General features: G+C 42.2%; 1 protein-coding gene across 3 annotated transcripts in view; it reads right to left on the bottom strand.

The window, feature by feature from the left end:
* LOC119948955 (death associated protein) overlaps positions 1-23,933 on the bottom strand; it is a 55,956-nt gene extending 32,023 nt beyond the window's left edge. The window contains exons 1-3 of one of the 3 annotated variants that reach the window (XM_038770521.1): positions 23,746-23,933; positions 16,685-16,729; positions 10,122-10,218 (exon numbers count right to left, since the gene is read on the bottom strand). In XM_038770521.1, the coding sequence (XP_038626449.1) occupies positions 10,122-10,218; positions 16,685-16,729; positions 23,746-23,929 (326 nt within the window). In that variant the 5' untranslated portion in view covers positions 23,930-23,933. Of the gene's footprint in view, positions 1-10,121; positions 10,219-16,066; positions 16,070-16,684; positions 16,730-23,745 lie in introns of all 3 variants that reach the window. The other 2 variants (XM_038770522.1, XM_038770524.1) reach the window with 2 other exon arrangements.
* Positions 23,934-25,298: the final 1,365 nt, after the last annotated feature.

The following is a 25,298-nucleotide window of genomic DNA, read 5'->3' as shown; positions in this document are numbered from 1 at the left end:
TGTATGACCTTGGGCAAGTCATTAACTTCTCTGTGCCTCAGTTCCTCATCCGTAAAATGGGGATTAAGACCATGAGCCCTTTGTGGGATAAGGACCGGGTCCAATCTGATTGTCTTTTATCTACCCCAGCACTTAGTACAGTGCCTGGCACAAAGTAAGTGCTTAAGCGATACCTTAAAAAAATGCTAACTGCTTGGGACAACCTTACTTTATGACAGCTATTGTTTCATCCATTGTTTTGCTTGGAATCTTTGGGGGGAAAAAAACTATTTTCTTTTTTGACAAAATGTGGTTTCCATCTCTTTCTACCCTCCTTTCATTTTCTTCATTCAAGACCTTTACATTTGACACTGAAGACCATCACAGACCAAGCGGAAACAAATCACTGATTTACAGCATGACTCCTATGTCCTTTAATCTGAAGTATTTTGGTTTGATTTCCTCCCGCTGCCCCGAGAGAATTTATTCTTCTTGGTTCCTCCAATTATATTTGATGGCTTCAATTTTACAGTGACGTTGGGGCCACCTTTCTTTCCCTCACCCTGCATGCTGTTCTTGTTCCAGGTGAATATTCGAGGGCATATCAAGGTCCCGGAAAAAAATTCAGTTTGCAAATGCTAATCTCCCCCGCCCCCTACCTTGGCCCTCTTCTCCTTTTCCTCATCAACAATGTAAGGTCACCTGAGGATTCACTGGGTAAAATCTGGTTCAGATTTGTATACCCACCTGGTTAAGCTGCACTCTGGGTTTATATCAGGCAGCCTTGCAAGAAGAATTCTTGTCAGTCACTTGGTTTCTGAAAACTAATCTGCCTTGGCCACACCTCCATCTTCCATGATGACCCTTTCTCCACCGAAGGGTGCCCCCTCACATCTGCTGCCATTCTTACTGGCCTAGGAGGATTCAAGCACATCTGCAGCCTCACATCCCGTTCCACAAAATCCAGATAAAAAGATCATAGACAGAAGGGTAGATTCCTCCCTAGATGACTCTTCTCTCCTTTTTGGTCCCTGTGATCAAGAACCAATGTTTATTTCCCCCCATAAGGTGTCTTTTGGGCAGTACAGTGACTTATCTGTTCATTCAAGTTGTGGGGAGGGAGCCACTGAGTAAGATGATGCTCTTAGTTTAGACTGTGCTTTTCTTTATCCAAGTTTTACCGGTCCTGGAGTCCTCCTTTGCCCCCTATCCACTGAAGGGCCTTAGGATAACTATATGGTTTCAACTCCAACCTTGAGGCTTTGCTCTAATGAAGTCTCTCTCCCCTCCTGAGATTGTTTCCAGGGTATTTTCTGTTATTTACAACTAGCTGGCCTGGGTGGGTTGGTTTAAATCTGTGACATGATCTCTCAGCTAACCACAGTTTCCTCAAGGTTTCTTATGAAAAACACCCTGTACCTTTTCTTGGAGTCCTCTCTGGATATATGCCTACTTTATTTAGAGGGAATACTAAATTACTCAGTAAAACGTGAATCCTGAGGTAGTCACGTGCAAGCAACTAATTTAGAAGTGAAGTTCAGGCCTCTTGTCTCTGAGAAATACAAAATATGTCTCAGTAGAAAACTGACTTAGGTTGATAAGGTACGAATCTGCAATTTGGTTAAAAAAAAAAAACACTCTAATGCAAAAAGTGGCTCTCTTCCAGCATCCTACAGGAAGCTTTATAACCACCACTGTCCTCAACAGTATTTATTGAACTCCTATACAGATAGGGCAGAGTACTGTAGTAGGTGACTAAGAATACGGAAATAAAAGATAACCTCCCTGCCCTCAAGAGGCTTACTGAGTTCCCTGAAAAATACAAGAACATCATTTTCAATGATCGTTAAACCCAAATGTTGTATTGTACTCTCCTAAGCTCTGAATACAGTGCTTTGCACACAGTAAGCACCGATAAATATGATGAAATGAATGAATAATGAGGAGTCAGAAAAAGAATATGGAAGATTTTATTTTTCTCCTTTTGAGAAAATTAGCTGGTCCATGTTATTTTTATTACAAACAAGTCACCATGTTAAGAACCAGACACAATGGATTGTCCTCGTCTACATTTCAGACTGAGAAAAAGCAAGTTTTATGATGATGCTCCAGCGATTACACTACTACATTCTTCAAAGATTTGAATTATATGAAAGCTTCACTCCTTAACAAACTAAGCCCAAAGTAATCACAGTTATGGAGAATACGTAATTGAGTTCCTTTATTTAAAAGGCATACAGTCACATCTATCTTTGCCTCAGGGCAAGAAGATCCATTTGTAATGTTAATAATGTAGCCTGGCTCTATTATTTGACACTATATTTAATATTGGTGATTGATTGGTTAGCTAGTTTGTTTCTGATCACTTTGTAGTGAAAACTCCGGAGCATAATCCTCTAAGTAAAACAACCACAGCTTCCAAGAGGCTGAATATATTAAAAAAATAATAATAATAGCAGTCTCTGGAAAGGAAAATTGTTGGCTCCATTTTCTTTGTCAGCATCTAATAAAAAGAAGTGGAAAAAAATATTTACCTGATGGTAGGGGGTGAAAATAGCTTGCAACCAGCATTTGTTGCGGGGAGCGGTTGGAGGATCTCAGAAACTAATCAATCACATCTGGTTTCTGCACCAGTTTTGAAAAGAAAGAACAGATGTATGGCAATAGCAGTAGCACAGCTTATTGCGGAACAGTAAGGGCCATCCAAAAAGCCAAGGGGCCTGAAGCAATTTCTCTCCCACTCTTGAATCGAAAAAGTCCAGTCCGGGCACTTTGACATATGGACAGCCATATGCTCCATCACTCTGTGGACAGACTATGATTCACTACCTGCCAGATTGCAAGCTACCCTCTGGAGCTGGCCTGTAAGACAGGGCATCCATGCCAAATCCACATCAATGCTGAATACCTGTCATGTAGTCTAGCACCCAGAAAGAGTGCGGGATAGTGCTAGAGACAGAATCCCGAGGCAAGTTTAGAAAAGCAGATTGCTGCACGTTGGCCCTCTCTGGGGATCCCGAAATCCAAGCAGAAAGTGCCGAATCTTTTTTCCAGCAGAAAATTAAAATAAGGAACCACCTGTTGAACTGTACTCTCCCAAGCGCTTATGCTCCCACATAGTAAACACTCAATAAATACCACTGATTGATCAATAGTATGTGTACATTCAAAAGAATCAAGTGACACAATCTCCGCTCTCGAGGATTTTATAATCAGAGTTTACATTTAAATGGATTGTACAATATAATTTCAAAAGCCAGCAGCAAATGACACTTAACAATCATGTTAACTGTACAGTCTACCCAGTTTACGTGGGTTCTAATATCAAATATTTCCACAGCTTATTTCCAGCAAGGAGGTCAGAACCTTCCACAAACATCATTTCCACTACCGTCAACACAGCTGGCACTATACCCTTTCCAATAAAGAAGCTGTAGTTCACAGAATGAGCCATTTTCTCAGGTTGTAGATCACTGTACATCAGTGGCGAAGTTCAGGTCAAAAGACAGTTCTTCTACTTGCCCATGCTTTCACATGAACTTTGTCCTCTGAGAGTCCAGGATTGCAACTCTTTCAAAGCACTTGCAACTCGCTGCTTTGAAACTCAACCCACAGTATAAATGAATTATTCCTAAATACAGTCCACATTTTAAAAATAGAATTCCACTGCATGGGCCAAGAAAACTGATTTAATAGGCTGTACAAAATAGTTTTTGCTGTTGCATTGGTACCAACAGGAAGGATCAATGAATGAGCAGATAGCACTATTAACGATGCTATTTACGCCAAATTGGAATTTCCATTGTTCATGAATCTAGTGTAATACATTACAAGGAAGCACCCGTGTTACTAGACCACATTTTGTCAGATTACATAGTTGGATGTTGATAAAGATTTAACTTAGGTGCCAAATATCAATCCACTACGTATTTTTGTGAATACTATGATTGTGCCCAAGTAAGTGACTGTCCAAGTAAGTCTCAAAATAAAATTTTCAAAGCAGAGGGCCCACCTACACTATTTGGTTTCTTTACACACTTACGGTTTTGCAGAGTGATTGAATGTGTCCGCCAGAATTCCTCATCTAACTTAAAATTAAATCTTTCCATCACCATAAACATATTGTTACACATAGCAGTAGCATGGGCTAGAATGCCAATCAAAACCTTCACTGTACACCCACTTTTTTGCTTTCAAAGGAAACACACAAGTCACTGAAAACCTGACAGAAGTACAAAGAGAATGACTACAAATGAGGGAGATAATCTTATCAGGTTGCATCTGCGCTGCAAAGAGGGAGCATGTTACTATGCATTTGTAAATACTGCAGTGAATTTTCTGACAACATATTTACGGTAATCATTAAGCGCTTATTGTGTGCAGAGCACTGTACTAAGCATTTGGGAGAATATAATACAGTGAGTTGGTAGGCATGTTCCATATTTATTAATAATAATAATAATGGCATTTGTTAAGCAATTACTATGTACGAAGCACTGTTCTAAGCGCTGGGGGGATTCAAGGTGATCAGGTTGTCCCACGTGGGGCTCACGGTCTTAATCCCCAGTTTACAGATGAGGTAACTGAGGCTCAGAGAAGTTAAGCGACTTGCCCAAGGTCACACAGCAATCATATGGCAGAGTTGGGATTAGAACCCATGACCTCTGACTCCCAAGCCCGTGCTCTTTCCACTGAGCCACACTGCTTCTCTTTCTACATGCTAAAAATGGTACTAAGTGGTCAGGGAAACACAAGATTATCAAGCCAGATCCAGTCCCTGTCCCAGGTGAAGCTCAGTTTAAGGCGGAGGAAGAACCACTACTGATTCCCCATTTTTACAGATGAGGGGACCAAAGCACAGAGAAGTGAAGTAACTAGCCCAAGGTCACACAGCAGGCAAGTGGTGGAGCCAGAATTAGAAGGATTTCCAAAATTGAACACTGCCCCAAAATGGATGCCAGCAGGAAAGTTACAGTGGTCTGACAGAGGGAACTTGGGTGTGGGCAGGCTACCTGAAAATCTGTGGCGACAACCACTTTGGGGCTTCCCTTGCCGTATCCCAATTAATGTTCTGGATCTGCAAGATGAAGTAGGGGAAACCAGGGGAGACAGTATGGAGACACGGGAATTTGTGTGGGCCTCCACCGATTCAGCGAGGAAACCAGAAGTAGCAGCCCAACTGTCAGATAAAGTGACCTGTCACTGACTAGGGGGGAGAGCTAGCATTGACCTTCCTGTCCTACTTAGCTGAAAAAACACTTCATAATCTATTGCCTTCATTGCTCACCTTCAGCTGTCAAGTCCTTCTGGCACTCTTGAATATGATGTGCTTCTAACTGAAATTCAGAGTGGGGAAGAAGTGGGAGGAGAGAGGCAATGTAGAAGGCAGGGATCATTTTACCTATGAATGTTCATCCTCCTATCCAGAGAACTTTAATATTCAAAGCTTTCCCACTTTTGACCAGAGATGGAAAGTTTAAATGAGGATGGAGGGTCTCTGCATCAGATGACTTTTACTCATAATAATCTTCCATTGTAACCCAGGTAAACTACTGGGTCTACGGCTGGCTCAGCCCAAACAGAAACAAAAAACATATTTCCTCCAATATGAAATGAAGCAAAATAATACATAAAATTAACACAGCAACATCTCTAACCACCCTTTAATAGCTCACTCTATCCCATGATAGTCTCACCTCTCTGCTGAAAATGAAAAAGATTTTTTTTATATGCTAATACCTATTTCAGTTCAAAGCCTCAGCCTTTCGCATGAGGCCAAATGTTATTAGATCATCAGGCCCTGGCTGATTCTACTTATGTAAACGTTTGTTAATTTTAACCTTTTTGTTAATTTACTGAAACAAAATATGAATAATCAAACATGTCACACATTCCATGGGGTAAGTTGAGGATTTCCATTTCACAGAGGAAAGCTTGACCGTCTGCCTTTCATTTATGACAAGATGAATTCTAAGGCACAGTCATCACCACTATTAGCGACTATTTTATCGAGCACCTTCAGGGCTTAGGGTGGGCCTGTGGAAGAAGTATAAAATGTGACCTCTGCCCACAGAAAAATCCCTCCTGTTCTAATAGGAAAGGCAGGCTGACATAACTGATGTGGCAGTAGCTAACTAGTGACAGTAGAATGATTCATTCGATAACAGGATGGCACAAAAGTCTGGAGATGGCTAAGAGGCTAGCACGACTGGGAGGATGAAAGCAGTTTATCAGAGATTTCCTCTTTGAGAAGTTGGCTTTCTAGCACCTATCAACCTACCCATTGTGCCTTGCTCTTGTCTCTCCTCATCAACCCCTGGCTCATGCTCCTTCTGCTGTCTGGAACTCCTCCTTCATATCTGACAGATCCATCAATCAAATGTATTTGCTGAGCAATACCTGTGGGCAGAGCATTATACTAAGTGCTGGGGAAAGTCCAGTACAATAGAGTTGGTAGACATGATCCCTGCCCACAAGGAGCTTACAAGACTAGTTGGGGAGATGGGCATTAAAATAAGTTACAGATATGGGAAACGTCAGAGTGCAAAGATATGTATTTAAGTGCCATGGGGGAATATTAAGGGGTACGAATCTGAGTGCCCAGAATACGCAGAGGGGCGGGTGGGAAGCAGAAATGAGGACTTAGAGAAGCTTGGATCTCCACTCTTCCCTTCTTCAAAGCGTTATTATAATCACATCTCCAAGAAGCTTACTCTGATCAATCTCTCATGTCCCCTCCCTATTTTCCCTTCCTTCTGTGTCACCTATGCACTTGAGTCCGTACCACTTATACTCTGATACTCTGTTCCATCAGAGGTATTTATTGAGTGCTTCTATTGAGTTCTAGGTGCTTCAGAGAGTTCACTGCGTAGAAGCGGTACTCAAAATACCTATCTACAAGAAGTTTACAGTCTACAGGGGGAAACAGACACTGAAATAAGTACAAAGGGGAAATGGCAGGATATAGGGTTATGTATATCAGTGTAGTGGGGCTGAGGATGGGGTGACTATCAAGTGCCTAAAGAGGACGGATCCAATCGTATAGGTGACGCAGAAGTGGGAGCGAGTAGGGTGCCTCCCCTATTTAATTTACTCTGTCTTGCCTCTCCCTCACAACTACTACGCTATTAGTTCCTTGAAGGCAGGAATCATGTCTGCTAACTCTACCATATTCTGTCAAGTGCTTGGCACAGTGCTCTGCTCCCATTAAGCACTCAGAAAATACCATCGTTTGGCTTGGCTGATAGAAGAGCTCTGAAGGACGGTAGGCAAGCGGCTCGGCAAAGCTGAGAGGAGCCGCTGGGAAAAGTGTGAGGAATGGCTCAGAGGAAGGACAGTCAAAGTAGGAGGACTCAACTGATGGAACATTTTGAAAGGAATGTCAGAAGCTTGCTTTCCGCTATGCTGCAAGCATCTTGAGGGTAGAGATCCTATTTTCTAACTCCATCGTACTCTCTCAAGGACTTAATGCAGTGCTCTTCACAAAGAAGGCACTCAAAACATGTGATTGATGGAGAAGGAATAGGGAATCTGTGGAGATCTTTAAGAAAGGGAAAGATGTGCTCAATGTCATTTCAGACAGGGGACATTTGCAGCTGTACCTAAGACTAAGTGGGCAGAGGCCGGAGGGAGGGAGGTCAGTAAAGAGGCCGTTAAGGTGATCCAGCTGGGAAGTGATGAAGGCTTGCACCCGGTAATATTTTATGGATGGACCTCTGTGAAACAGTAGAAGAACCAGGAAAATTTAGAGAGATTCTTCTTCTTTAAAACCTCTGGGAGAAATTTTTAGCTCTGTGAGATGACTCCCATCCTGGTGGTTGAAGCGACCATTGTGGCCTCGGGGAAAGAGCAAGGGAGGGGAAGTCAGAGGCCTGGAGTTCTAATTCCAGGTCCACCACTTTTTTTGTTTTACTATTTTGTCAGCTGTGTGATTTTGTGCAAGGTACTAACTTTTCTGTGACTCAGTTTCTTCTTCTGTAAAATGGGGAACACCTGTCCTCTCTCCTACTTAGACTGCAAGCCTCAAGTGGGACAGGACAGTATCCGGACTGATTATCTTACATCTGCCCCAGTGCTTAGTATAATGATTGGTACATAGCACTTTACAAACACCACAATTGTTATTATTAGAGAGGGGCCAGCCATCCCATCTTTCTTTTCAATAAGAGTAGGACAGAACTGATGCCATCTCTGACCCAAGCTGTAGGAAGTTTCACAGTAATATGCTCTTGTTTAGCTATGTGTTTTATTTAAATGATGTTGCAGTCATTTAAAAATAACCCTTGTCACTCAAGATTGATTTTAAACCCTTGAAAAAGGACAAGATAAAAGGGAGATAGACTCCTGGTCATTTGCAAAGGGAAATGACTGTCAAAGAAATGTTTTCATTGTGCCAACTAAGAGCCCAGTTTGACATTTCTCTGAAATTAAGGGTCATTTTTCACTTGAAAGAAAAAATATAACACCTTCCCTGCTGAAGTCCTACAGAAGCCAGTTCTGCATTTGCTGCAGGAATCCACAGAGATATTTGGAAAAGGAGAAAGGGAGGAAGAGAAGAAAGAGGGTTTAACAGCATAAGAAATGTCATAACTGGATCGCACCACCTGTCCACCCCAGTGGACCAGCCAGCCCAGAATTCTGCCTGCCTTAGTGACATTAGGATGCTTGGAAGCAATGTGTGATGGTTGCCTCCGTGTCCTCAATCCTAACGTTTAGCATTGTTCCACGTAACCTCTTTACTTTCCCCTCCTAATCCGCCACAGATCGTCTTGAGCCTTCCACTATTCCTCTAACGTATTATGGCCTCTTGCCAACACAACTCCTCTTGAACTTACTCATTTAATATCCCGTTGCCACAGGATGTGTGGGAAGACTAAAATTATGGCACCACTTAACTTACCAGATACTACTACTAATGATAGTGGTATTTGTTAAGCACTTACTATATGCCAAGCACTGTACTAAGTGCTAGGATAGATTCAAGATATGATAATCAGACATAGTCTCTGTCCCTCATTGGGCTCACAGTCTAAGAGGGAGGGAGACCAGGTATCGAATCCCCGTTTTACTGATGAGGAAAGTGAAGGACACAGAGCTGTCACTCGCCCGAGGTCACAGCACAAGCAAGCAGCCAGGATTGGAATCCAGGTCCTCTGGCTCTCTCTACAAGGCCTCACTACTTACCTGTCTAGTTGACTGCTCAAATATCTTGTTGATTGCTCTCTAAAAATCACAATGTGTCTTCTGACCACACAGTGCGGAACAGCTGGTATGCTTTCTATAGCACATCAGATGCAGGGAGAAGCATCAAGGCCTTGAATAGTTTTCAGAGACCGTATGAAAAAGCTACCAGTAGACTGGGATCCTGAATAGGTTCAGTCTTGTTCAACTTAGTCTACATTGTTACACTGTCCTTCTTTGGGATGAGACAGAGGCCTGGGATGAAGGCCTTGGAAAACATTCCCATTCCTCCACGAACCCCTCCAACTCAGGAAGCTGCAGGGGCATCTCAAGTCCTAGAAACATTACACAAGACTGCACCCTTCTTCAGAGAAATGCAAAGAAATAGGTATTTATACATTATTTCTTTAAAATAGTGCCAAAAAGCAGGTGACCATTAACTTTCAGGATCTCTGCCCAACTTTTATTTACTCTTCTTTTGCTTAAGAGTGCAAAGGTATTGTAGGTTTAGGTTGGATGTAATTCCTAAGAATTCTGTAGACCTTGTTATAGACATGATTTTTGCAAACTAAATACCAAATGTGAAAATGACATGAAATTGGAATCAAAAGCACTTGCTATTCTTACATAAGATTTTACACTTTAAATCGAATTTGATCTTATCACTGTTTAAAATTACAAAAGACATGCAGAAATAGCACAAACCTGTATACTAAACACCCCCAAACTACTTCTCCCTCACCCACCAAGCCTCCTATGTTCCAGGTAGTTCTAGTCTGAATTATTTAAAAACAGAGAAGAGAAGAAACAATAGAAAAAGGAAACAAACATGGTGGAAGATCCCAATGGAAAACAACCCAAATGTCACTGATTGGTGTGAAAGTGAAGGAAATGAACAGGTGTTGATTTTCAACCAGATAGCAGTTACTGGAGAAATATGCCTGAGTCATGATAATTCTCACCTGGTACTTTCCCACTCTTGATCATCCTTATCTTTTTCTTCTTTGGGTTCCCCAGTGTGTGGGTGTTTCTGCACAATTCGCATCCCACCAGCTTTTACTGAAAAACAGAGAAAAGGTGATTAATGAGGCCGTTGTTTGAGATGGGTTAGAAAAAGGTAAGGCCTGAAAGTCAAGGGGAAATCAGATGACAAAATCCTCAAGCATTCAGTTGCTAAATATTTTCTCACGTGGTTAGCAACAGAGCCATAATTCCCCAAAGAATGTTGGTTTAGAGAAACCTTGGATCTCTTCTGGACATTGCAAACATATGAGGCATTATGAAGTTAACTTGCTCAGTAGCTATTTCTCTCTCATCAAGACCATCACTTCCTTAGCTTGTTCTGAGCTCATCCTCTAGATTGTAAGCTCATGAGAAGCAGCGTGGCTCAGTGGAAAGAGCACGGGCTTTGGAGTCAGAGATCAAGGGTTCAAATCCCGGCTCCGCCATTTGTCAGCTGTGTGACTTTGGGCAAGTCACTTCACTTCTCCGTGCCTCAGTTACCTCATCTGTAAAATGGGGATTAAGACTGTAAGACTGTGGGACAACCTGATCACCTTATAACCTCCCCAGCACTTAGAAAGCACTTAACAAATGTCATTATTATTATTATTATTATTATTATCGTGGGCAGGGAATGTGTCAGATTGTTGTGTCCTACTCTCCCAAACACTTAGAACAGTTCTCTGCACACACTGATCATCATCATCATCATCAATCGTATTTATTGAGCGCTTACTGTGTGCAGAGCACTGTACTAAGTGCCTGGTAAGTACAAGTTGGCAACGTACAGAAACAGTCCCTACCCAACAGTGGGCTCCCAGTCTAAAAGGGGGAAATCTTTTGTACTGATGGACATCTTTTGTACCACTGCCATTGAGAGATGGTCAATCAATTGTATTTGAGCTCTTATTCTGTGCAGAGTACTGTAATAAGTGCTTGGGATGATACAATAGGTACTCTGTTTTTACACTGTTTTAAGGGCTTGGGATTGTTCAACAGAATTAGGAGACATCATCCCAGTTCTCAAAGACTTTACAATCTAGCAGGGAAGTCAGGCACTAAAATAAAGAAGGATGCAACAGAGTAAAAATATATTTTCCTAAGTCTAGGGAGGAAGGGGATGAATACCCAGGCACTTAGGTGTCACGAAGAGCTAAAGCGACCAAAGTTGTTTTTAATTGTACTGTAATACAAGCCCTGAGCCTCTATTCAGACTGAGATGATTCGATCCCCAGGGCATGATGAGATTCATAGTATGGTCAACGGCAAGATATGTGGTGATCTGTACTGCTGCTAGTTCTTGTCCCAGAATGCTGAAGGACTTCAGTCATCCATCTGAAAACAACATATTGGCAAAGCAAGGAAAATTGTTCTCTGAATGTATAGACCTGTATTAGAAAACTTGTTGAAAGTGAGACATTTTTATCTTATTTGTCTCTGCCAAATGTTTTCGTGGACAGTGGAACAAAGCATTGGAAATTAGGACTGGGAGACCCACGTGAGAGAGGGACTCTGTCCCATTTGATTTTCTTCTACCTACTCCAGTGCTTAGCCCAGTGCTTGGCACCTAGTAAGCATTAATAAATACCACAACAATTTACTATTTAGGGCTATCCTTTGAGGGTTAGAGGGCATATAGTCATGTTACTCTTCCAGTTACTTTGGCTACCTCCAGGGCACGAAGTGAAGCAAAACGGAGTTCCATTGTTTGCTATTTATTTATTTATTTTACTTGTACATATCTATTCTATTTATTTTATTTTGTTAATAAGTTTTGTTCTCTGTCTCCCCCTTCTAGACTGTGAACCCACTGTTGGGTAGGGACCATCTCTCTATGTTGCCAAGTTGTACTTCCCAAGCGCTTAGTACAGTGCTCTGCACACAGTAAGCACTCAATAAATACGATTGATTGATTGATAGAGCTTTGACAGACCTTTGGGCAGGGAATATGTCTGTTTATTGTTGTATTGTATTCTCCCAAGAGCTTAGTATACAGTCCCCTGCATACAGTAAGAGCTCAATAAATACAAATAATTTTCTACTTACTATCCAATTCCTAATAATTTTAGTTTTGTTGAGTTTTTCCTTTGACAAGATAAGAAGAGGAAGACACATATTAAACCCCACATTATGGTACCTGAATTAAAGGAGCACCTTGTTTTATTCCTGAGAACAAACAGTCCTGAAAGTCTTCGGTAACAGAAAATTGCTCCACTCTGTGTCTCCTTTAAATACATTATGTCACTATAAAAACATCAAACTAAAAGTCAACATAGAAATATGTTTAAAGGATACCCTCCCATGAAATATTTTTCTAAAATTATTCAAAACAAAACTGTTCAGAATGCCTTCTGCTGAAACAGGAAATGCAATTACCTAAAAGGAAAATGGTTGCATTACTTAGTATAAGTACTGCAAGTGAAAAGTTTAAGACTACATTTAAACAAATTACTTTTAATTTTTCATTGGATCAACTATTAACTCATTCTGACAGGATTAGCAATTAATGTTGGTGCCAACCCAATATCACCTGAGAATAGCATATCTATTTCAGAGAAGCAGTATGGCTCAGCGGAAAGAGCCCGGGCTTGGGAGTCAGAGATTGTGGGTTCTAATCCCAGCTCCGCCACTTGTCTGCTGTGTGACTTTGGGCAAGTCACTTGACTTCTCTGGGCCTCAGTTTTCTCATCTGCAAAATGGGGATTAAGACTGTGAGTCCCATGTGGGACAACCTGATTACCTTGTATCTACCCCAGCACTTAGAACAGTGCTTGGCATATAGTAAGTGCTTAACAAATACCACGATTATTATTATTATTATTATTATTTCCCATTTTTTATAAAGACAATTAACATGATTACTACCTCCTACAATAGGACTGGGTTGGTAATTAATTCACCAATAAAAATAAGTAAATAAGAAAGGTTATGGCAGATTTGGCACAACTGAAGAAAAAAGGCAGCCCACTGTATCTGGAATGGGGTTTATTTTATCTTATAATTTTTTTCCATTTGTGATAAAGCAGCAGACACCCTATCAGCAAAAGCAAATGTTTTCACTAGCGATATGGAATTATCAGCTGTTCTTTAGCAATCACACATATCACTGACTTGAAAGACAAGCAACCTTTGCCTATTTTTTGGTCACTCGAAAATCAATCTTTAGTAGGAAACCTTTTAAAATGTTTAGAAGCACAGAATGTTACTTTTATATCAGGTTTAACCTAACAATGATTCCTACTGAAATATATAAATTGAATTTATTAACTTGAATATGAATGACAAAAAATTTCTGCTATATCAGTATGGCAATGTCAACACAGACTTCAGGAATTTCAACCAATCCTACTTTCTAATGTTTAAACTGCACAGGCATATTACATCCAGAATTCCATTTGCAATTCCATTTGTACTGCTTTTTTTAATACTCTGAACCATTTTCTAGAGAGAGGCAATGAACCATTTTTTTCATGGTCTTGAGTTTTTGGAAAGCACTCAAATCTTGAATAATATCTGTCTTCCCCTCTAGATTGTAAACTTGCTGTGGGCAGGGAATGTGTCTGTTACATTGTTATGTTGTACTCTCCCAAGTGCTCTGCACACAGTAAGTGCTCAATAAAAACTGCTGACTGGCTGCTCAATACACAGAATCTTCATAAAAAAAACTACATGGCACCAGTAAAAGGGGACCCCTATCCTCCTTTATTTGAATTCATTTACTACATGGTAATTCTGCCTTAAAACACAGAATATAATCAATCTTCTGTCAACATTTCCCTGTGCCCATGTTCTGAACCTCTTGAATTCATAATCGTTCTAACCCATGGCTAAACTGTATTGATAGTGCTAAAAATCAGTGTTTACCTTAGTAAATGGTATATTTCTTCCGACTTTCTCCTCACTTCTCAAGATCAAAAGAAGTTTCACCTAATGAAAATCAGTTAACATTCAAAGTTTTGGGTTTTAGATTAAACTTCAAGCCAATTTCTAGACATATGGCCTTGGCTCCAAAGGGAAATGGAGGGGAACAAGGCAGGCAGTTTGCATTTATCAGTGCTAAGCCACTGACACAGACTCACCAAAGAAACAGGCAGAAATGAGTGATAGTTTGGTTTCCAAGACTCACCCCCTTTTCTGCAGTAGCACATACTTACTACTGCTGTATGAAACAGAACCTCCCTAATTCTTCCGGTGCTAATATGGATGTGCAAGAATTTCCTCACTCCATTTCTCAGCAAATATTTAGAAGGCAAGAGCAATAGTGGGGTCTCAAATCATTAAGACTTGATTGCCTTTACTAAGGACTGCATACTACAGCACATTTGCTAGCATATTATGTTGCACCATTCATCCTTCATAAAGAATACTGTCTATTTATCTAGCCCCTTTCTTCTGTGGATTTCAAAATGCTTTACTAACTGGCTCATTAATCCCCACAACATCTCTGAGAGTAGAATTTGGCAAGCAGTGATCACTCCACTTTCAAAGATAAGGGGCCCTGGGTAACAACAGGATGCCTGATTTTATCTGAAACTGTCAGAGGTATAGGTGGGTTTGCATCCTGTTCCTTGGAAGTTAAACCATTACCTTTTTCCTGACTAGACCAATTGTTTTTAAAGGAAACAAAAGGTACTCATGTGCAAAGTAATTTTCTCTTTGGTTCATTTATTGGCTGCTAATCTAATGACTAGGTCTCAACTCAGCCAATGCACCATAAGTCAGGGAGGGGCACTTGACTCTGATCAGCTTTGTTCTTTGAAAAGTCCACTTTCTTTTATGGTATTTGTTAAGCATTCATTATGATCCAGGCCCTGTACTAAATGCTGGGGTAGATGCAAGCTAATCAGGTTGGACACAGTCCATGCCCCCCCATACGGGGCTCATTGTGTTAATCCCCATTTTACATATGAGGTAACTGAGGTCCAGAGAAGTTAAGTGACTCACCCAAGGTCGCAAAAGTGGCAGAGCTGGGATTAGAATCCAGGTCCTCTGATTCCCAGGCCCATTCTTCACCTACTAGGCCATGCTGCATTTTTTTGTTATATAGAATTCTTCTATACCACTTACCAAAATAGCTCCTTGAGGGGGGGCGATGGTGTCTACTTACCCTTCTGTAAGCAGTGCAGTTCTGCACAGAGAATTCAATAAAGTACTCTGGAGTCAATAAGTACTCAATAAATATCAATCAATTAATGGTATTCATTGAGCATTTACAGTGGGCAGGGCACTGTGCCTTAATACAATACAAAAGAGTTGGTAGACATATTCCCCCACCTATAAGGAGGTCATGATCTAGAGGCAGAGAGAGACATTCATAAAAATAAATTATAGAATTGTACACAGGTGCTGTAGGGCTGAGGGTGGGGTGAATATCGAATGGTTAAAGGGTTCATTTCCAAGTGCACAGATGATGCAGAAGGGAGAGGGAGACAGGGAAAAGAGGACTTGATTAGGGAATACAGCAAAGGCTGAACTGGGATTTAGGGAAAGGCAGTTATGGTGGTGAAGGCAAACTGGCATCAAGGTCTAGTGGAAAGAGCACGGGCCTGGGCTCTGCTCTGTGACCTTGGGCAAGTCACTATCACTATCTGTTTCCTCATCTGTCAAATAGGGATTAAATACCCCTTGTCCTTCCCCTTTAGAATGTGAGCCTCGTGGGACAGAAACTGTATCTGACCTGAGTATCTCCTATCTCCCCTAGAGCTTAATACAGTGTTTGGTACCTAGTAAGCACTTAACGAATACCACACTTATTATTTCGATTGCATATAATTTTAAATCTTGCTAAGGAGTACGGCGTTATTACAGTACAGTGGTTCTGCACACTAGCCTTTACGACACTTCTGCAGGCTGTGGCTCAGGAGGCATTAGCTTCTAAACTGTGAGCCCGTTGTTGGGTAGGGACCGTCTCTGTTGCTGAATTGTACTTTCCAAGTGCTTAGTACAGTGCTCTGCACACAGTAAGCACTCAATAAATATGACTGACTGAATGAATTAGCTGTCTCTTCTAGGAACCAGATGTGGCTCTCAATAAGGGGGTGGAGAAGCAAGGCATTTAATAGAGTTACGTTAAGGAAGCTTATTTCCTTGCGGATGTGCGCGTGGCTCAGTGGAAAGAGCCCGGGCTTGGGAGTCAGAGGTCATGGGTTCGAATCCCTGCTCCACTTGTCAGCTGTGTGACCTTGGGCAAGCCACTTAACTTCTCTGTGCTTCAGTTACCTCATCTGTAAAATGGGGATTAAGACTGTGAGCCCCACATAGGACAACCTCACCACCTTATACCCCCAGCGCTTAGAAAGTGCTTCACACGTAGTAAGCGCTTAACAAATACCATCATCATCATTATTATTATTATTACATGATTGGCTCTTTGTGAAAAACTGCTCAAAGATTTCATTTTGTTTGGCTCTTCTGAACAAACAGGTTGATGACCCCCACTGTACTGTATTCCTTTCTTAATTCCCTCCCTCCCCGCCCAGAGCCACTACACTGACACAGAGAAAAATCTCCAAAGTTGTATTACCTTGCAATAACAGAATGAAGATGTTGGATCCAGTTAGTCTTTCTACTGCAGGACAACCAGACATACAATAGTTGAAGAGAAATTGGCACGGGAGCTCACCCAAGTTGAGAGCTAATGTAAAGTTAGCAGCAGATGTTTGTAATTAACAAAGCAAGAAAGAATGATCATGCAGAAACCAAATGACACCTTTCATCTGGCAGGATCCCTCGACACTACATAAACTATAAAATGAAATCCAGTTTATTCACTGCTGAATTGCTGACACCTCCGAGTTCAATCTTGTATCGGGCTCAACAGAGCAGAGCAACCTTCTTCAATGACCTAGGGTACTAAGTGATGGAGAAGGCAAATGGTTGATGAAAGTCAAAAATAAAAACACCGAATCCTTCTCAGTAGCTGCAAAGGCATTAAACCAACCAGCAACAGTAATTAAAACAAAATGAGGTGGTAGCAAAATTCAGTGTCAACTTCCCATTTGTAAAAAGAGCCGTTTTGCCATATGTCCTGACTGTCAGTAAACTGAGCCTTTACCAGATTGCTGCTGGCAGGGAATCCCAAAGATGAAGGCCAGAGGCCCCATGAAAACAATTCCGCCATGTAGATGCAAGTTGAAGAGAAAAGGGCTTTTAACTTCAACTCTGAAGACTGAGGCAACAGAACCCTTTGATACGCAGAAAAAAACTCCCCAAAATGACTGTTGCCCATCACCCAGACGGCACAAGAGTTAACATGAAGAATTTGACAAGATTAAAGGTCACAAAGGCCAACGTAAAATGAGAATATCAGGGATTGGCAATCCAAAATGATCGCCACACTGACAGGTGGGATGGGGCAGGGGCAAGGCACAATGGTAGTAGGTTGCAGAGGTTGCCATTACATTTAAATTTTTTTTTTGTGGAGGGAAGACACTCCCAAGACCATCCCCACTGTCTCAAGTCTCCCATGATCCCTGTTCTCCAACCTGGGGTGAGTTAACAGAGGAGAGAAGTAGGAGGAGGATTGAGGATGGCTGTTCGGGATGAAGGAGTAACCTAAGCTGAAGTGGTAAAAGCCCACACCATTCATTCAATAGTACTTATTGAGAGCTTACTGTGTGCAGAGCACTGTACTAAGCGCTCGGTTGCTAGTGTCTGGAGTGGCCCGTTTCAATCAATTTCCCAAGATGCAGGGGTTTGTGTTCTAATGACATCTCTGTTGGAAACCTCAAGTCGACGGGCTAAGGATACAATTTGTCAAGCTAAGAGGATCAGTCATAGAGAAACTACGGGGAAGGACATTAAATCCACTGAGAATTTAAAATTTCTGGGTTCAGTTTTGTAGTGTCAGCCTTGGTCATTCAACTTAACCAATTAATGTCAGTATATTTAAACTAAGGGCACTATGCATTGTACTTTGGGTGGTGTTTATAAGAGACAGTGCTTGATTGTTCTCTGGCACTTTAGACCTTTCTTATTTGCTGATCCTCCCACCCTCAAGCGAATGGGAGACTTGGGAGTCTGTTAACCTGCTGCTTTGGGGAAGGAATTAAATCCATTTAGCTCTACTTCTTAGGGAACTAGATGCAGCAGTGCATGGTGCATTGATCATTTTATCATCCCAGAAAGGACCATTATCTTATTATTGACCTACATGGTGGTTGTTGTAGGTTTGTGAACCTTTTGTGCTCCAGGGACCTTTGTGATTTCCCTGGGTCACTCCCCAGCTTTCGGGGCAGTGCTTAACATGTTGTATAGGCTTATTAATGATGGTTATAATAGAAATGTGTCTGTCATATTATATTCTTCAAGTGTTTAGTACAGTGCTTTGAACACAATACCCATTGCGGGCAGGGACTGTTTCTCTTTGTTGCTGAATTACACTTTCCAAGTGCTTAGTATAACGCTCTACACACAGTAAGCGCTCGATAAATGTGATTGAATGAATAATAATCAATCGGACTTATCGAGTGCTGTGTGCAGAACACTCTATTAAGTGCTTGGGAAAGCCCAATATACAGTATAACAAAGTTGGTAGTCACATTCCTGGCTCACAGTGAGTTTACAGTCTAGAGGGGGAGATAGACATTAATAATAATAATGGCATTTATTAAGCGCTTACTATGTGCAAAGCACTGTTCTAAGCGCTAGGGAGGTTACAAGGTGATCAGATTGTCCCACGGGGGGGCTCACAGGCTTCATCCCCATTTTCCAGATGAGGGAACTGAGGCTCAGAGAAGTCAAGTGACTTGCCCAAAGTCACACAGCTGACAAGTGGCTGAGCCAGGATTTGAAAACCCATGACCTCTGACTCCAAAGCCCGGGCTCTTTCCACTAAGCCATGCTGCTTCTCACCCACAGCAGCTGTGACAATGACAGCTGCCTCCAAATAGAGAGGGATTTGGCCATAACTGCATGCAGAAGCCTATGTGGGTGAAGACTTGATCTTGGCCTTGATCTAAAGCAATAGTTCCAAACTTTTTTGGGTTGGAGGCACACCCAACACGGGAGTGCATTTATGGGCATATCCACGTTGATCAGTCACTCATCTGAAGAAGCCTGGGGGCTGATCGGAGGCTGTGCAGTGAGGTCTCTGTATGTAGTTCTCTGCATTCTTTCACTGACTGAACATGTTGGGAGAATATACTGCGCCTAGCAACCAAAATCAAATTCTTAGGGCACACTGGCATGGGGAGGTGGGGGAGAGAAGCAGGTTGGGCAAGGGTTTTTCAGTCACGTTACACGAGTGGAAAATGTGTGTCACAGCTGAGTCATAGTGAATCTTATCCTAAATGAAAAGCCCTAATCCATTTCGATCCTAAATTCAATGCAAATGCTACCACATTCTTAAATATTTCATTTTACTCCATCTTGTCTGTAATTTATAATCCCTGGGCTAAGTGGTGCAATTATCAATATTTTAATATGTTATTTTTATTACTGTATTAAGCACTTATGTGTCAAGCACTGTTCTAAGTGCTGGGGTAAATACAAGTTAATCAGGTTGGACACAGTCCCCTGTCCCACGTGGACTCACAGTCTAGGAGTAAGTAAATTAGCAATTTAAGGCATATTAAGTTTGTGAAATATGCTATTTGACAACAGGATAGACTAGTTACTAATGAAGTAAAATGGTCTGCAAATTCAATCAATCAATGGTGTTTATTGAGAGCCTACTATGTATGGAGCACTGAACTAAGCAATTGGGGGAGTACAATACAACAAAGTTGGTCAACATGTTCCCTGCCCACAAAGGGCTGACAGTCTACAGGGGGAGAAAGACATTAAAATCAATTATGAATATGTACATAAGTGCCGTGGTCCAGAGGGTGGGCTGAATATCAAGTGAAAGGTGATGCAGATGTGAGAGGGAGAAGGGGAAATGAAGGCGTAGTGAGGGAAGGTCCGTAAGAGGAGAGACGATTTAATAAGGCTTTGAAGGAGGGGAGAGTGAGGGAGGGAGTGAGTTCTAGGTCAGAGGGAGGATGTGGACAAGGGGGTCGATGGTAAGATAGATGAGACTGAGGTACGGAAAGTAAGCAGTGGAAGGAAATCACCAGTGTGAGATAGGTGGGGGCAATCTAAATGCTTTAAAGCCAACGGTAAGGAGTTTCTGTTTGCTGAGGAGGTGGAAAGGTGACAAAGAGGGGGGAAACATGGGCTGAACCGTTTTTTAGAAAAATAAGGGCAGCAGAGTGACATATGTCCTGCAGTGGGGAGGGACAGGAGGCTGAAGCAGTAGTCACAGTGGGCTAAGATAAGGGCTTGGATCAGTTGAGTTGCAGTTTGGATGGAGAAGAAAGAGTGGATTTTAGCCATGTTGTGGAGGTGCAATTGACAGGATCTGGAGACAGACCGAATATGTGGGTTGAATGAGAGAGAAGAGGAGAGGACGTTGCTAAGGTTATGGTCTTGTAAAACCGGGGGATGGTGGTGAGTTCTTCAGTGATGGGGAAAGTCAGGGGTTGGCCAGGGTTTGGATGGGAAGATGAGGAGTTCTGTTTTGGACATGTTAAGTTTGAGGTGCCAGGAGGGCCAACCAAGTAGAGATGTCCTGAAGGCAGGATGAAATGCGAGACTGCAGAGAAGGAGAGAGGTCAAGGCTGGAGAGGCAGACTTGGGAATCATCCATGTAGAGAAAGTTGTTGAAGCCTTGGAAGTGAATGAGTTCTCCAAGGGAGTGGATGCAGATGGAGAATAGGAGGGGATCCAGAGCTGAGCCTTGAGGGCCTCCCAACGTTATGGGATGGGAGGCAGAGGAGCCCACGAAAGCTACTGAGAATGAGTGGCTAGAGAGATAGAAAAACCAGGAAAGAACAGTGTCAGTGAAGCCAAGGTTGGATAACCCAAATTACGTTGTTAATCTCATATTCTGGAAAACAGGATTATTCAATTCTTCATACACAGTATGATTTTCTTATGATACTTGACTAGAAAATTAGATGAAAGTCTGCCTGAGGCATTTTCTCACGAGGGATTTTGTTTTCTCCTGTATGCACTCATCACCTGCTCAGGAGCACATAGAAGCTAAGCAGACACACAGACACACACACAATACTAGAGAATACACCCCAACGTAGCCTTTGGGAAGAAAAATAAAAATGTGCCCAAAGCATCACCACTTTTGGAAAATGATAGGAAAAATCACACAAAATGAGCCTCAAAGCGTTAATCCTAGAACATTTTCAGTCTTCAGGAGCTAAAAATTATTCAGCTAATGTGCTACAATTAACCCATTGGCTAGCAAGAGAATTGCTTACAGCATTCACATTCCTTAGCTCCTCCCTTAGCTCAGCTTCCCCCAGCTCCCGACTCAGACCATTTTGTTCTCTGGGAACTGATCATTGGTTGAAATTGACCAGAAAGTTCAAACAGAAAGTGGGAAGTGTGTAAACAAAATGGGAGGAGAAATGGGGCGAGGAAATCCACCTCCATTCTCCCAACAGGAAACTTCTGATTTCGATTTTCCTCCCAATGCAGGATCGTACGGTGTATCTCCTAGACAAGTGCAGCACTGCAGGAGGGGGGATTTGCATAAGAAAACCTAAGAGCAGCCCTCTTCCAAAACAAATAGATCGTCTGACGTTTCGGCGAGCAGAAATTCATTCATTCCTTCAATCGTATTTATTGAGCGCTTACTGTGTGCAGAGCACTGGACTAAGCGCTTGGGAAGTCCAAGTTGGCAACATAAAGAGACGGTCCCTATCCAACAGTGCGCTCACAGTCTAGAAGGGGGAGACGGACAACAAAACAAAACATATTAACAAAATAAAATAAATAGAATAACTATGTACAAATAAAATAAATACATTAAGTAGTAAATACGTACAAACACATATACAGGCGGTGTGGGGAGGGGAAGGAGGTAAGGCGGGGAGGAGGGGGAGAGGAAGGAGGGGGCTCAGTCTGGAAAGGCCTCTTGGAGAACTGTGGTTTTGGCATCTTTATCACCACGAAATTGTTGGCAACACTTTAATGCTATTCACTTTGCCTCCCCTTTACACCCTTAATTTTTAAAACGGGGTCGTTCGAGCAAAAATGGGCCTCAAATGCTTTTACGCCCGTCAGTTAGATTGTCGTGGTGAAGACATTACTGTCACTCTCCTAAGTACTAGAAACCATTAGGAAGTTTCTGCCATATGGAACTCCAAAAGAAACTTTCTAAGGCAACGCAAAACATCTCTTTATTTGAATGTGATTCAGGTCCCCAACATCCAGTGGGCGGTGGGTTTAGAAATGCCACGACAGCATCAGGAAGCTAAAACACTTGCCCATTTTGTAATGGGCAAGAATCAATCTTTGCCTTTATTTACATGGATTTTTAAAATGCTCCCTTCCTTCTCCTTAGGATAACGTCGCCTGGCATTTAATAGCCTCCTCTTCCCCCCCATCAGTTGGGGAAATAGCCTTCTTTAAAAGGATCAGGGCGTGCAGCCCGCAGAAATCTTTCTTTTTCTTTCTTTCTTTCGTTCTTTTTGGCTTTTACCCAGAAAACATCAACCGTGCACTCTGTCACTCAACCTCATGAGAATCACTGGTGTTTTATCCGGTTCAGTACAGGGCAATAATGCAGCAGCGTGGCTCAGGGGCAAGAGCCCGGGCTTGACAGTCAGAGGTCGTGGGTTCGAATCCCACCTCCACCACTTGGCAGCTGTGTGACCTTGGGCAAGTCACTTGACTTCTCTGGGCCTCAGTTCTCTCACCTGTCAAATGGGGATGAGGACTGTGAGCCCCACGTGGGGCAACCTGATCACCTGGTATCCCCCCCCCCAAGCGCTTGGAACAGTGCTTCGCACATAGTAAGCGCTTAACAAATGCCATTGTTATTATTATTCTGTGGGCCTCAGTTCCCTCATCTGTCAAATGGGGATGAGGACTGTGAGCCCCCCGTGGGACAACCCGATCACCTTGTAAACTCCCCAGCGCTTAGAACAGTGCTTGGCACATAGTAAGCGCTTAACAAATACCATTATTATTATTATTACTTAACTTCTCTGTGCCTCAGTGACCTCATCTGTAAAATGGGGATTCATTCAATCGTATTTATTGAGCGCTTACTGTGTGCAGAGCACTGTACTAGGCGCTTGGGAAGTACAAGTTGGGTGAAGACTGTGAGCCCCCCGTGGGGCAACCTGATCACCTTGTTACCTCCCCAACGCTTAGAACAGGGCTTGACACATAGTAAGCGCTTAATACATGCCATTATTATTGTTATTATTAGTATTAAACCCCTTTGCCTCGCCCCCTTTCCTTCCTTCCCAGGAACCCTGGATTTGAGGAGGGAGGAGAAAAGAAGAAAGTCATTCATTCAATCATTCAATCGTATTTATTGAGCGCTTACTGTGTGCGGAGCACTGTACTAAGCGCTTGGGCAGTCCAAGTCAATCAATCGTATTTATTGAGCGCTTACTGTGTGCACAGCACTGTACTAAGCGCTTGGGAAGTCCAAGTTGGCAACATAGAGAGACAGTCCCAACTCAACAGTGGGCTCACAGTCTAGAAGGGGGGAGACAGAGAACCAAACCAAACATCTTAACAAAATAAAATGAGTCTAAAAAATATGTACAAGTGGAAAGGAATCAATACCCGCAGGAGGATGTCCAGCTTTGGTTTCTATTTTCTCTTGGGGAGGCGATGACATCCTGTCTACAGCCGCTCTTTGCTCCTTTGCAATGCAACTGGGAGCTGCAATTGGGCCTGGGCTGGGAATCCTGCTAACGGAGCTGAAGGTGCGCATGCGCGCCCACACGCGCACCTCCCCCCCACACATACACACACACTATCGGGTCGGGCGGGGAGGGGCGGGGCCGCTCCCTCCGCGCGCCGCCGACGTGGCCCGGCCGCCCGCTCGCTCGGCGCGATGACGTCACCGCGTCACCCCCCCCCACCTCGGGGGGCGACGCCGAGCCTGGTTGCTCCTAGCAACGCCGCCCCCCCCCCCCCCGTCCCCGTGGAGCATGCGCAGTTTGCCAGGTAGGGAGCCACGTCGCCTGCCTTTGGACACGTGGGTTTCTATTCTAATAATAATGATATGATGATGATGATGATGTGTAAGCTCGTACCATGGACCGGTAATAATAATGATAGTGTTTGATAAGCTCTTACTATATGCCCATAATAATAATAATGATGGTATTTGGTAAGCGCTTATTATGTGCCAGTAATAATAATAATAATAAAAATAATAATGGCATTTAGTAAGGACTTACTATGTGTCAATCAATCGTATTTATTGAGCGCTTACTGTGTGCAGAGCACTGTACTTAGCGCTTGGAAAGTACAAGTTGGCAACATATGGAGACAGTCCCTACCCAACAGTGGGCTCACAGTCTAAAAGGGGGAGACAGAGAACAAAATCAAACATACTAACAAAATAAAATAGAATAGATATGTACAAGTAAAATAAATAAATAGAGTAATAAATATGTACAAACATATATACATATAATAATAATAATGATGATGATGATGTGTAAGCTCGTACCGTGGGCCAGTAATAATAATGATGGTGTTTGTTAAGCTCTTACTATATGCCCATAATAATAATAATGATGATGGAATTTGGTAAGCACTTACTATGTGCCAGTAATAATAATAATAATGGCATTTAGTAAGCGCTTACTATGTGCCAATCAATCGTATTTATTGAGCACTTACTGTGTGCAGAGCACTGTACTTAGTGCTTGGGAAGTACAAGTTGGCAACATATAGAGACAGTCCCTACCCAACAGTGGGCTCACAGTCTAAAAGGGGGAGACAGAGAACAAAACCAAACATATTAACAAAATAAAATAAATAAAATAGATATGTAAAGTAAAATAAATAGAGTAATAAATATGTACAAACATATATACACATATACATATAATAATAATAATAATGATGATGATGTGTAAGCTCGTACCGTGGGCCAGTAATAATAATGATGGTGTTTGTTAAGCTCTTACTATATGCCCATAATAATAATAATAATGATGGTATTTGGTAAGCACTTACTATGTGCCAGAAATAATAATAATAATGGCATTTAGTAAGCGCTTACTATGTGCCAATCAATCGTATTTATTGAGCGCTTACTGTGTGCAGAGCACTGTACTTAGCACTTGGGAAGTCCAAGTTGACAACATATAGAGACAGTC

Source organism: Tachyglossus aculeatus, chromosome X3 (genome assembly GCF_015852505.1).
Source record: "Tachyglossus aculeatus isolate mTacAcu1 chromosome X3, mTacAcu1.pri, whole genome shotgun sequence".
In the NCBI taxonomy this organism is placed as follows: domain Eukaryota; kingdom Metazoa; phylum Chordata; class Mammalia; order Monotremata; family Tachyglossidae; genus Tachyglossus; species Tachyglossus aculeatus.
The sequence above is the reverse complement of the archived record's forward strand: the minus strand, read 5'-3'. Positions and strand labels throughout refer to the sequence as shown.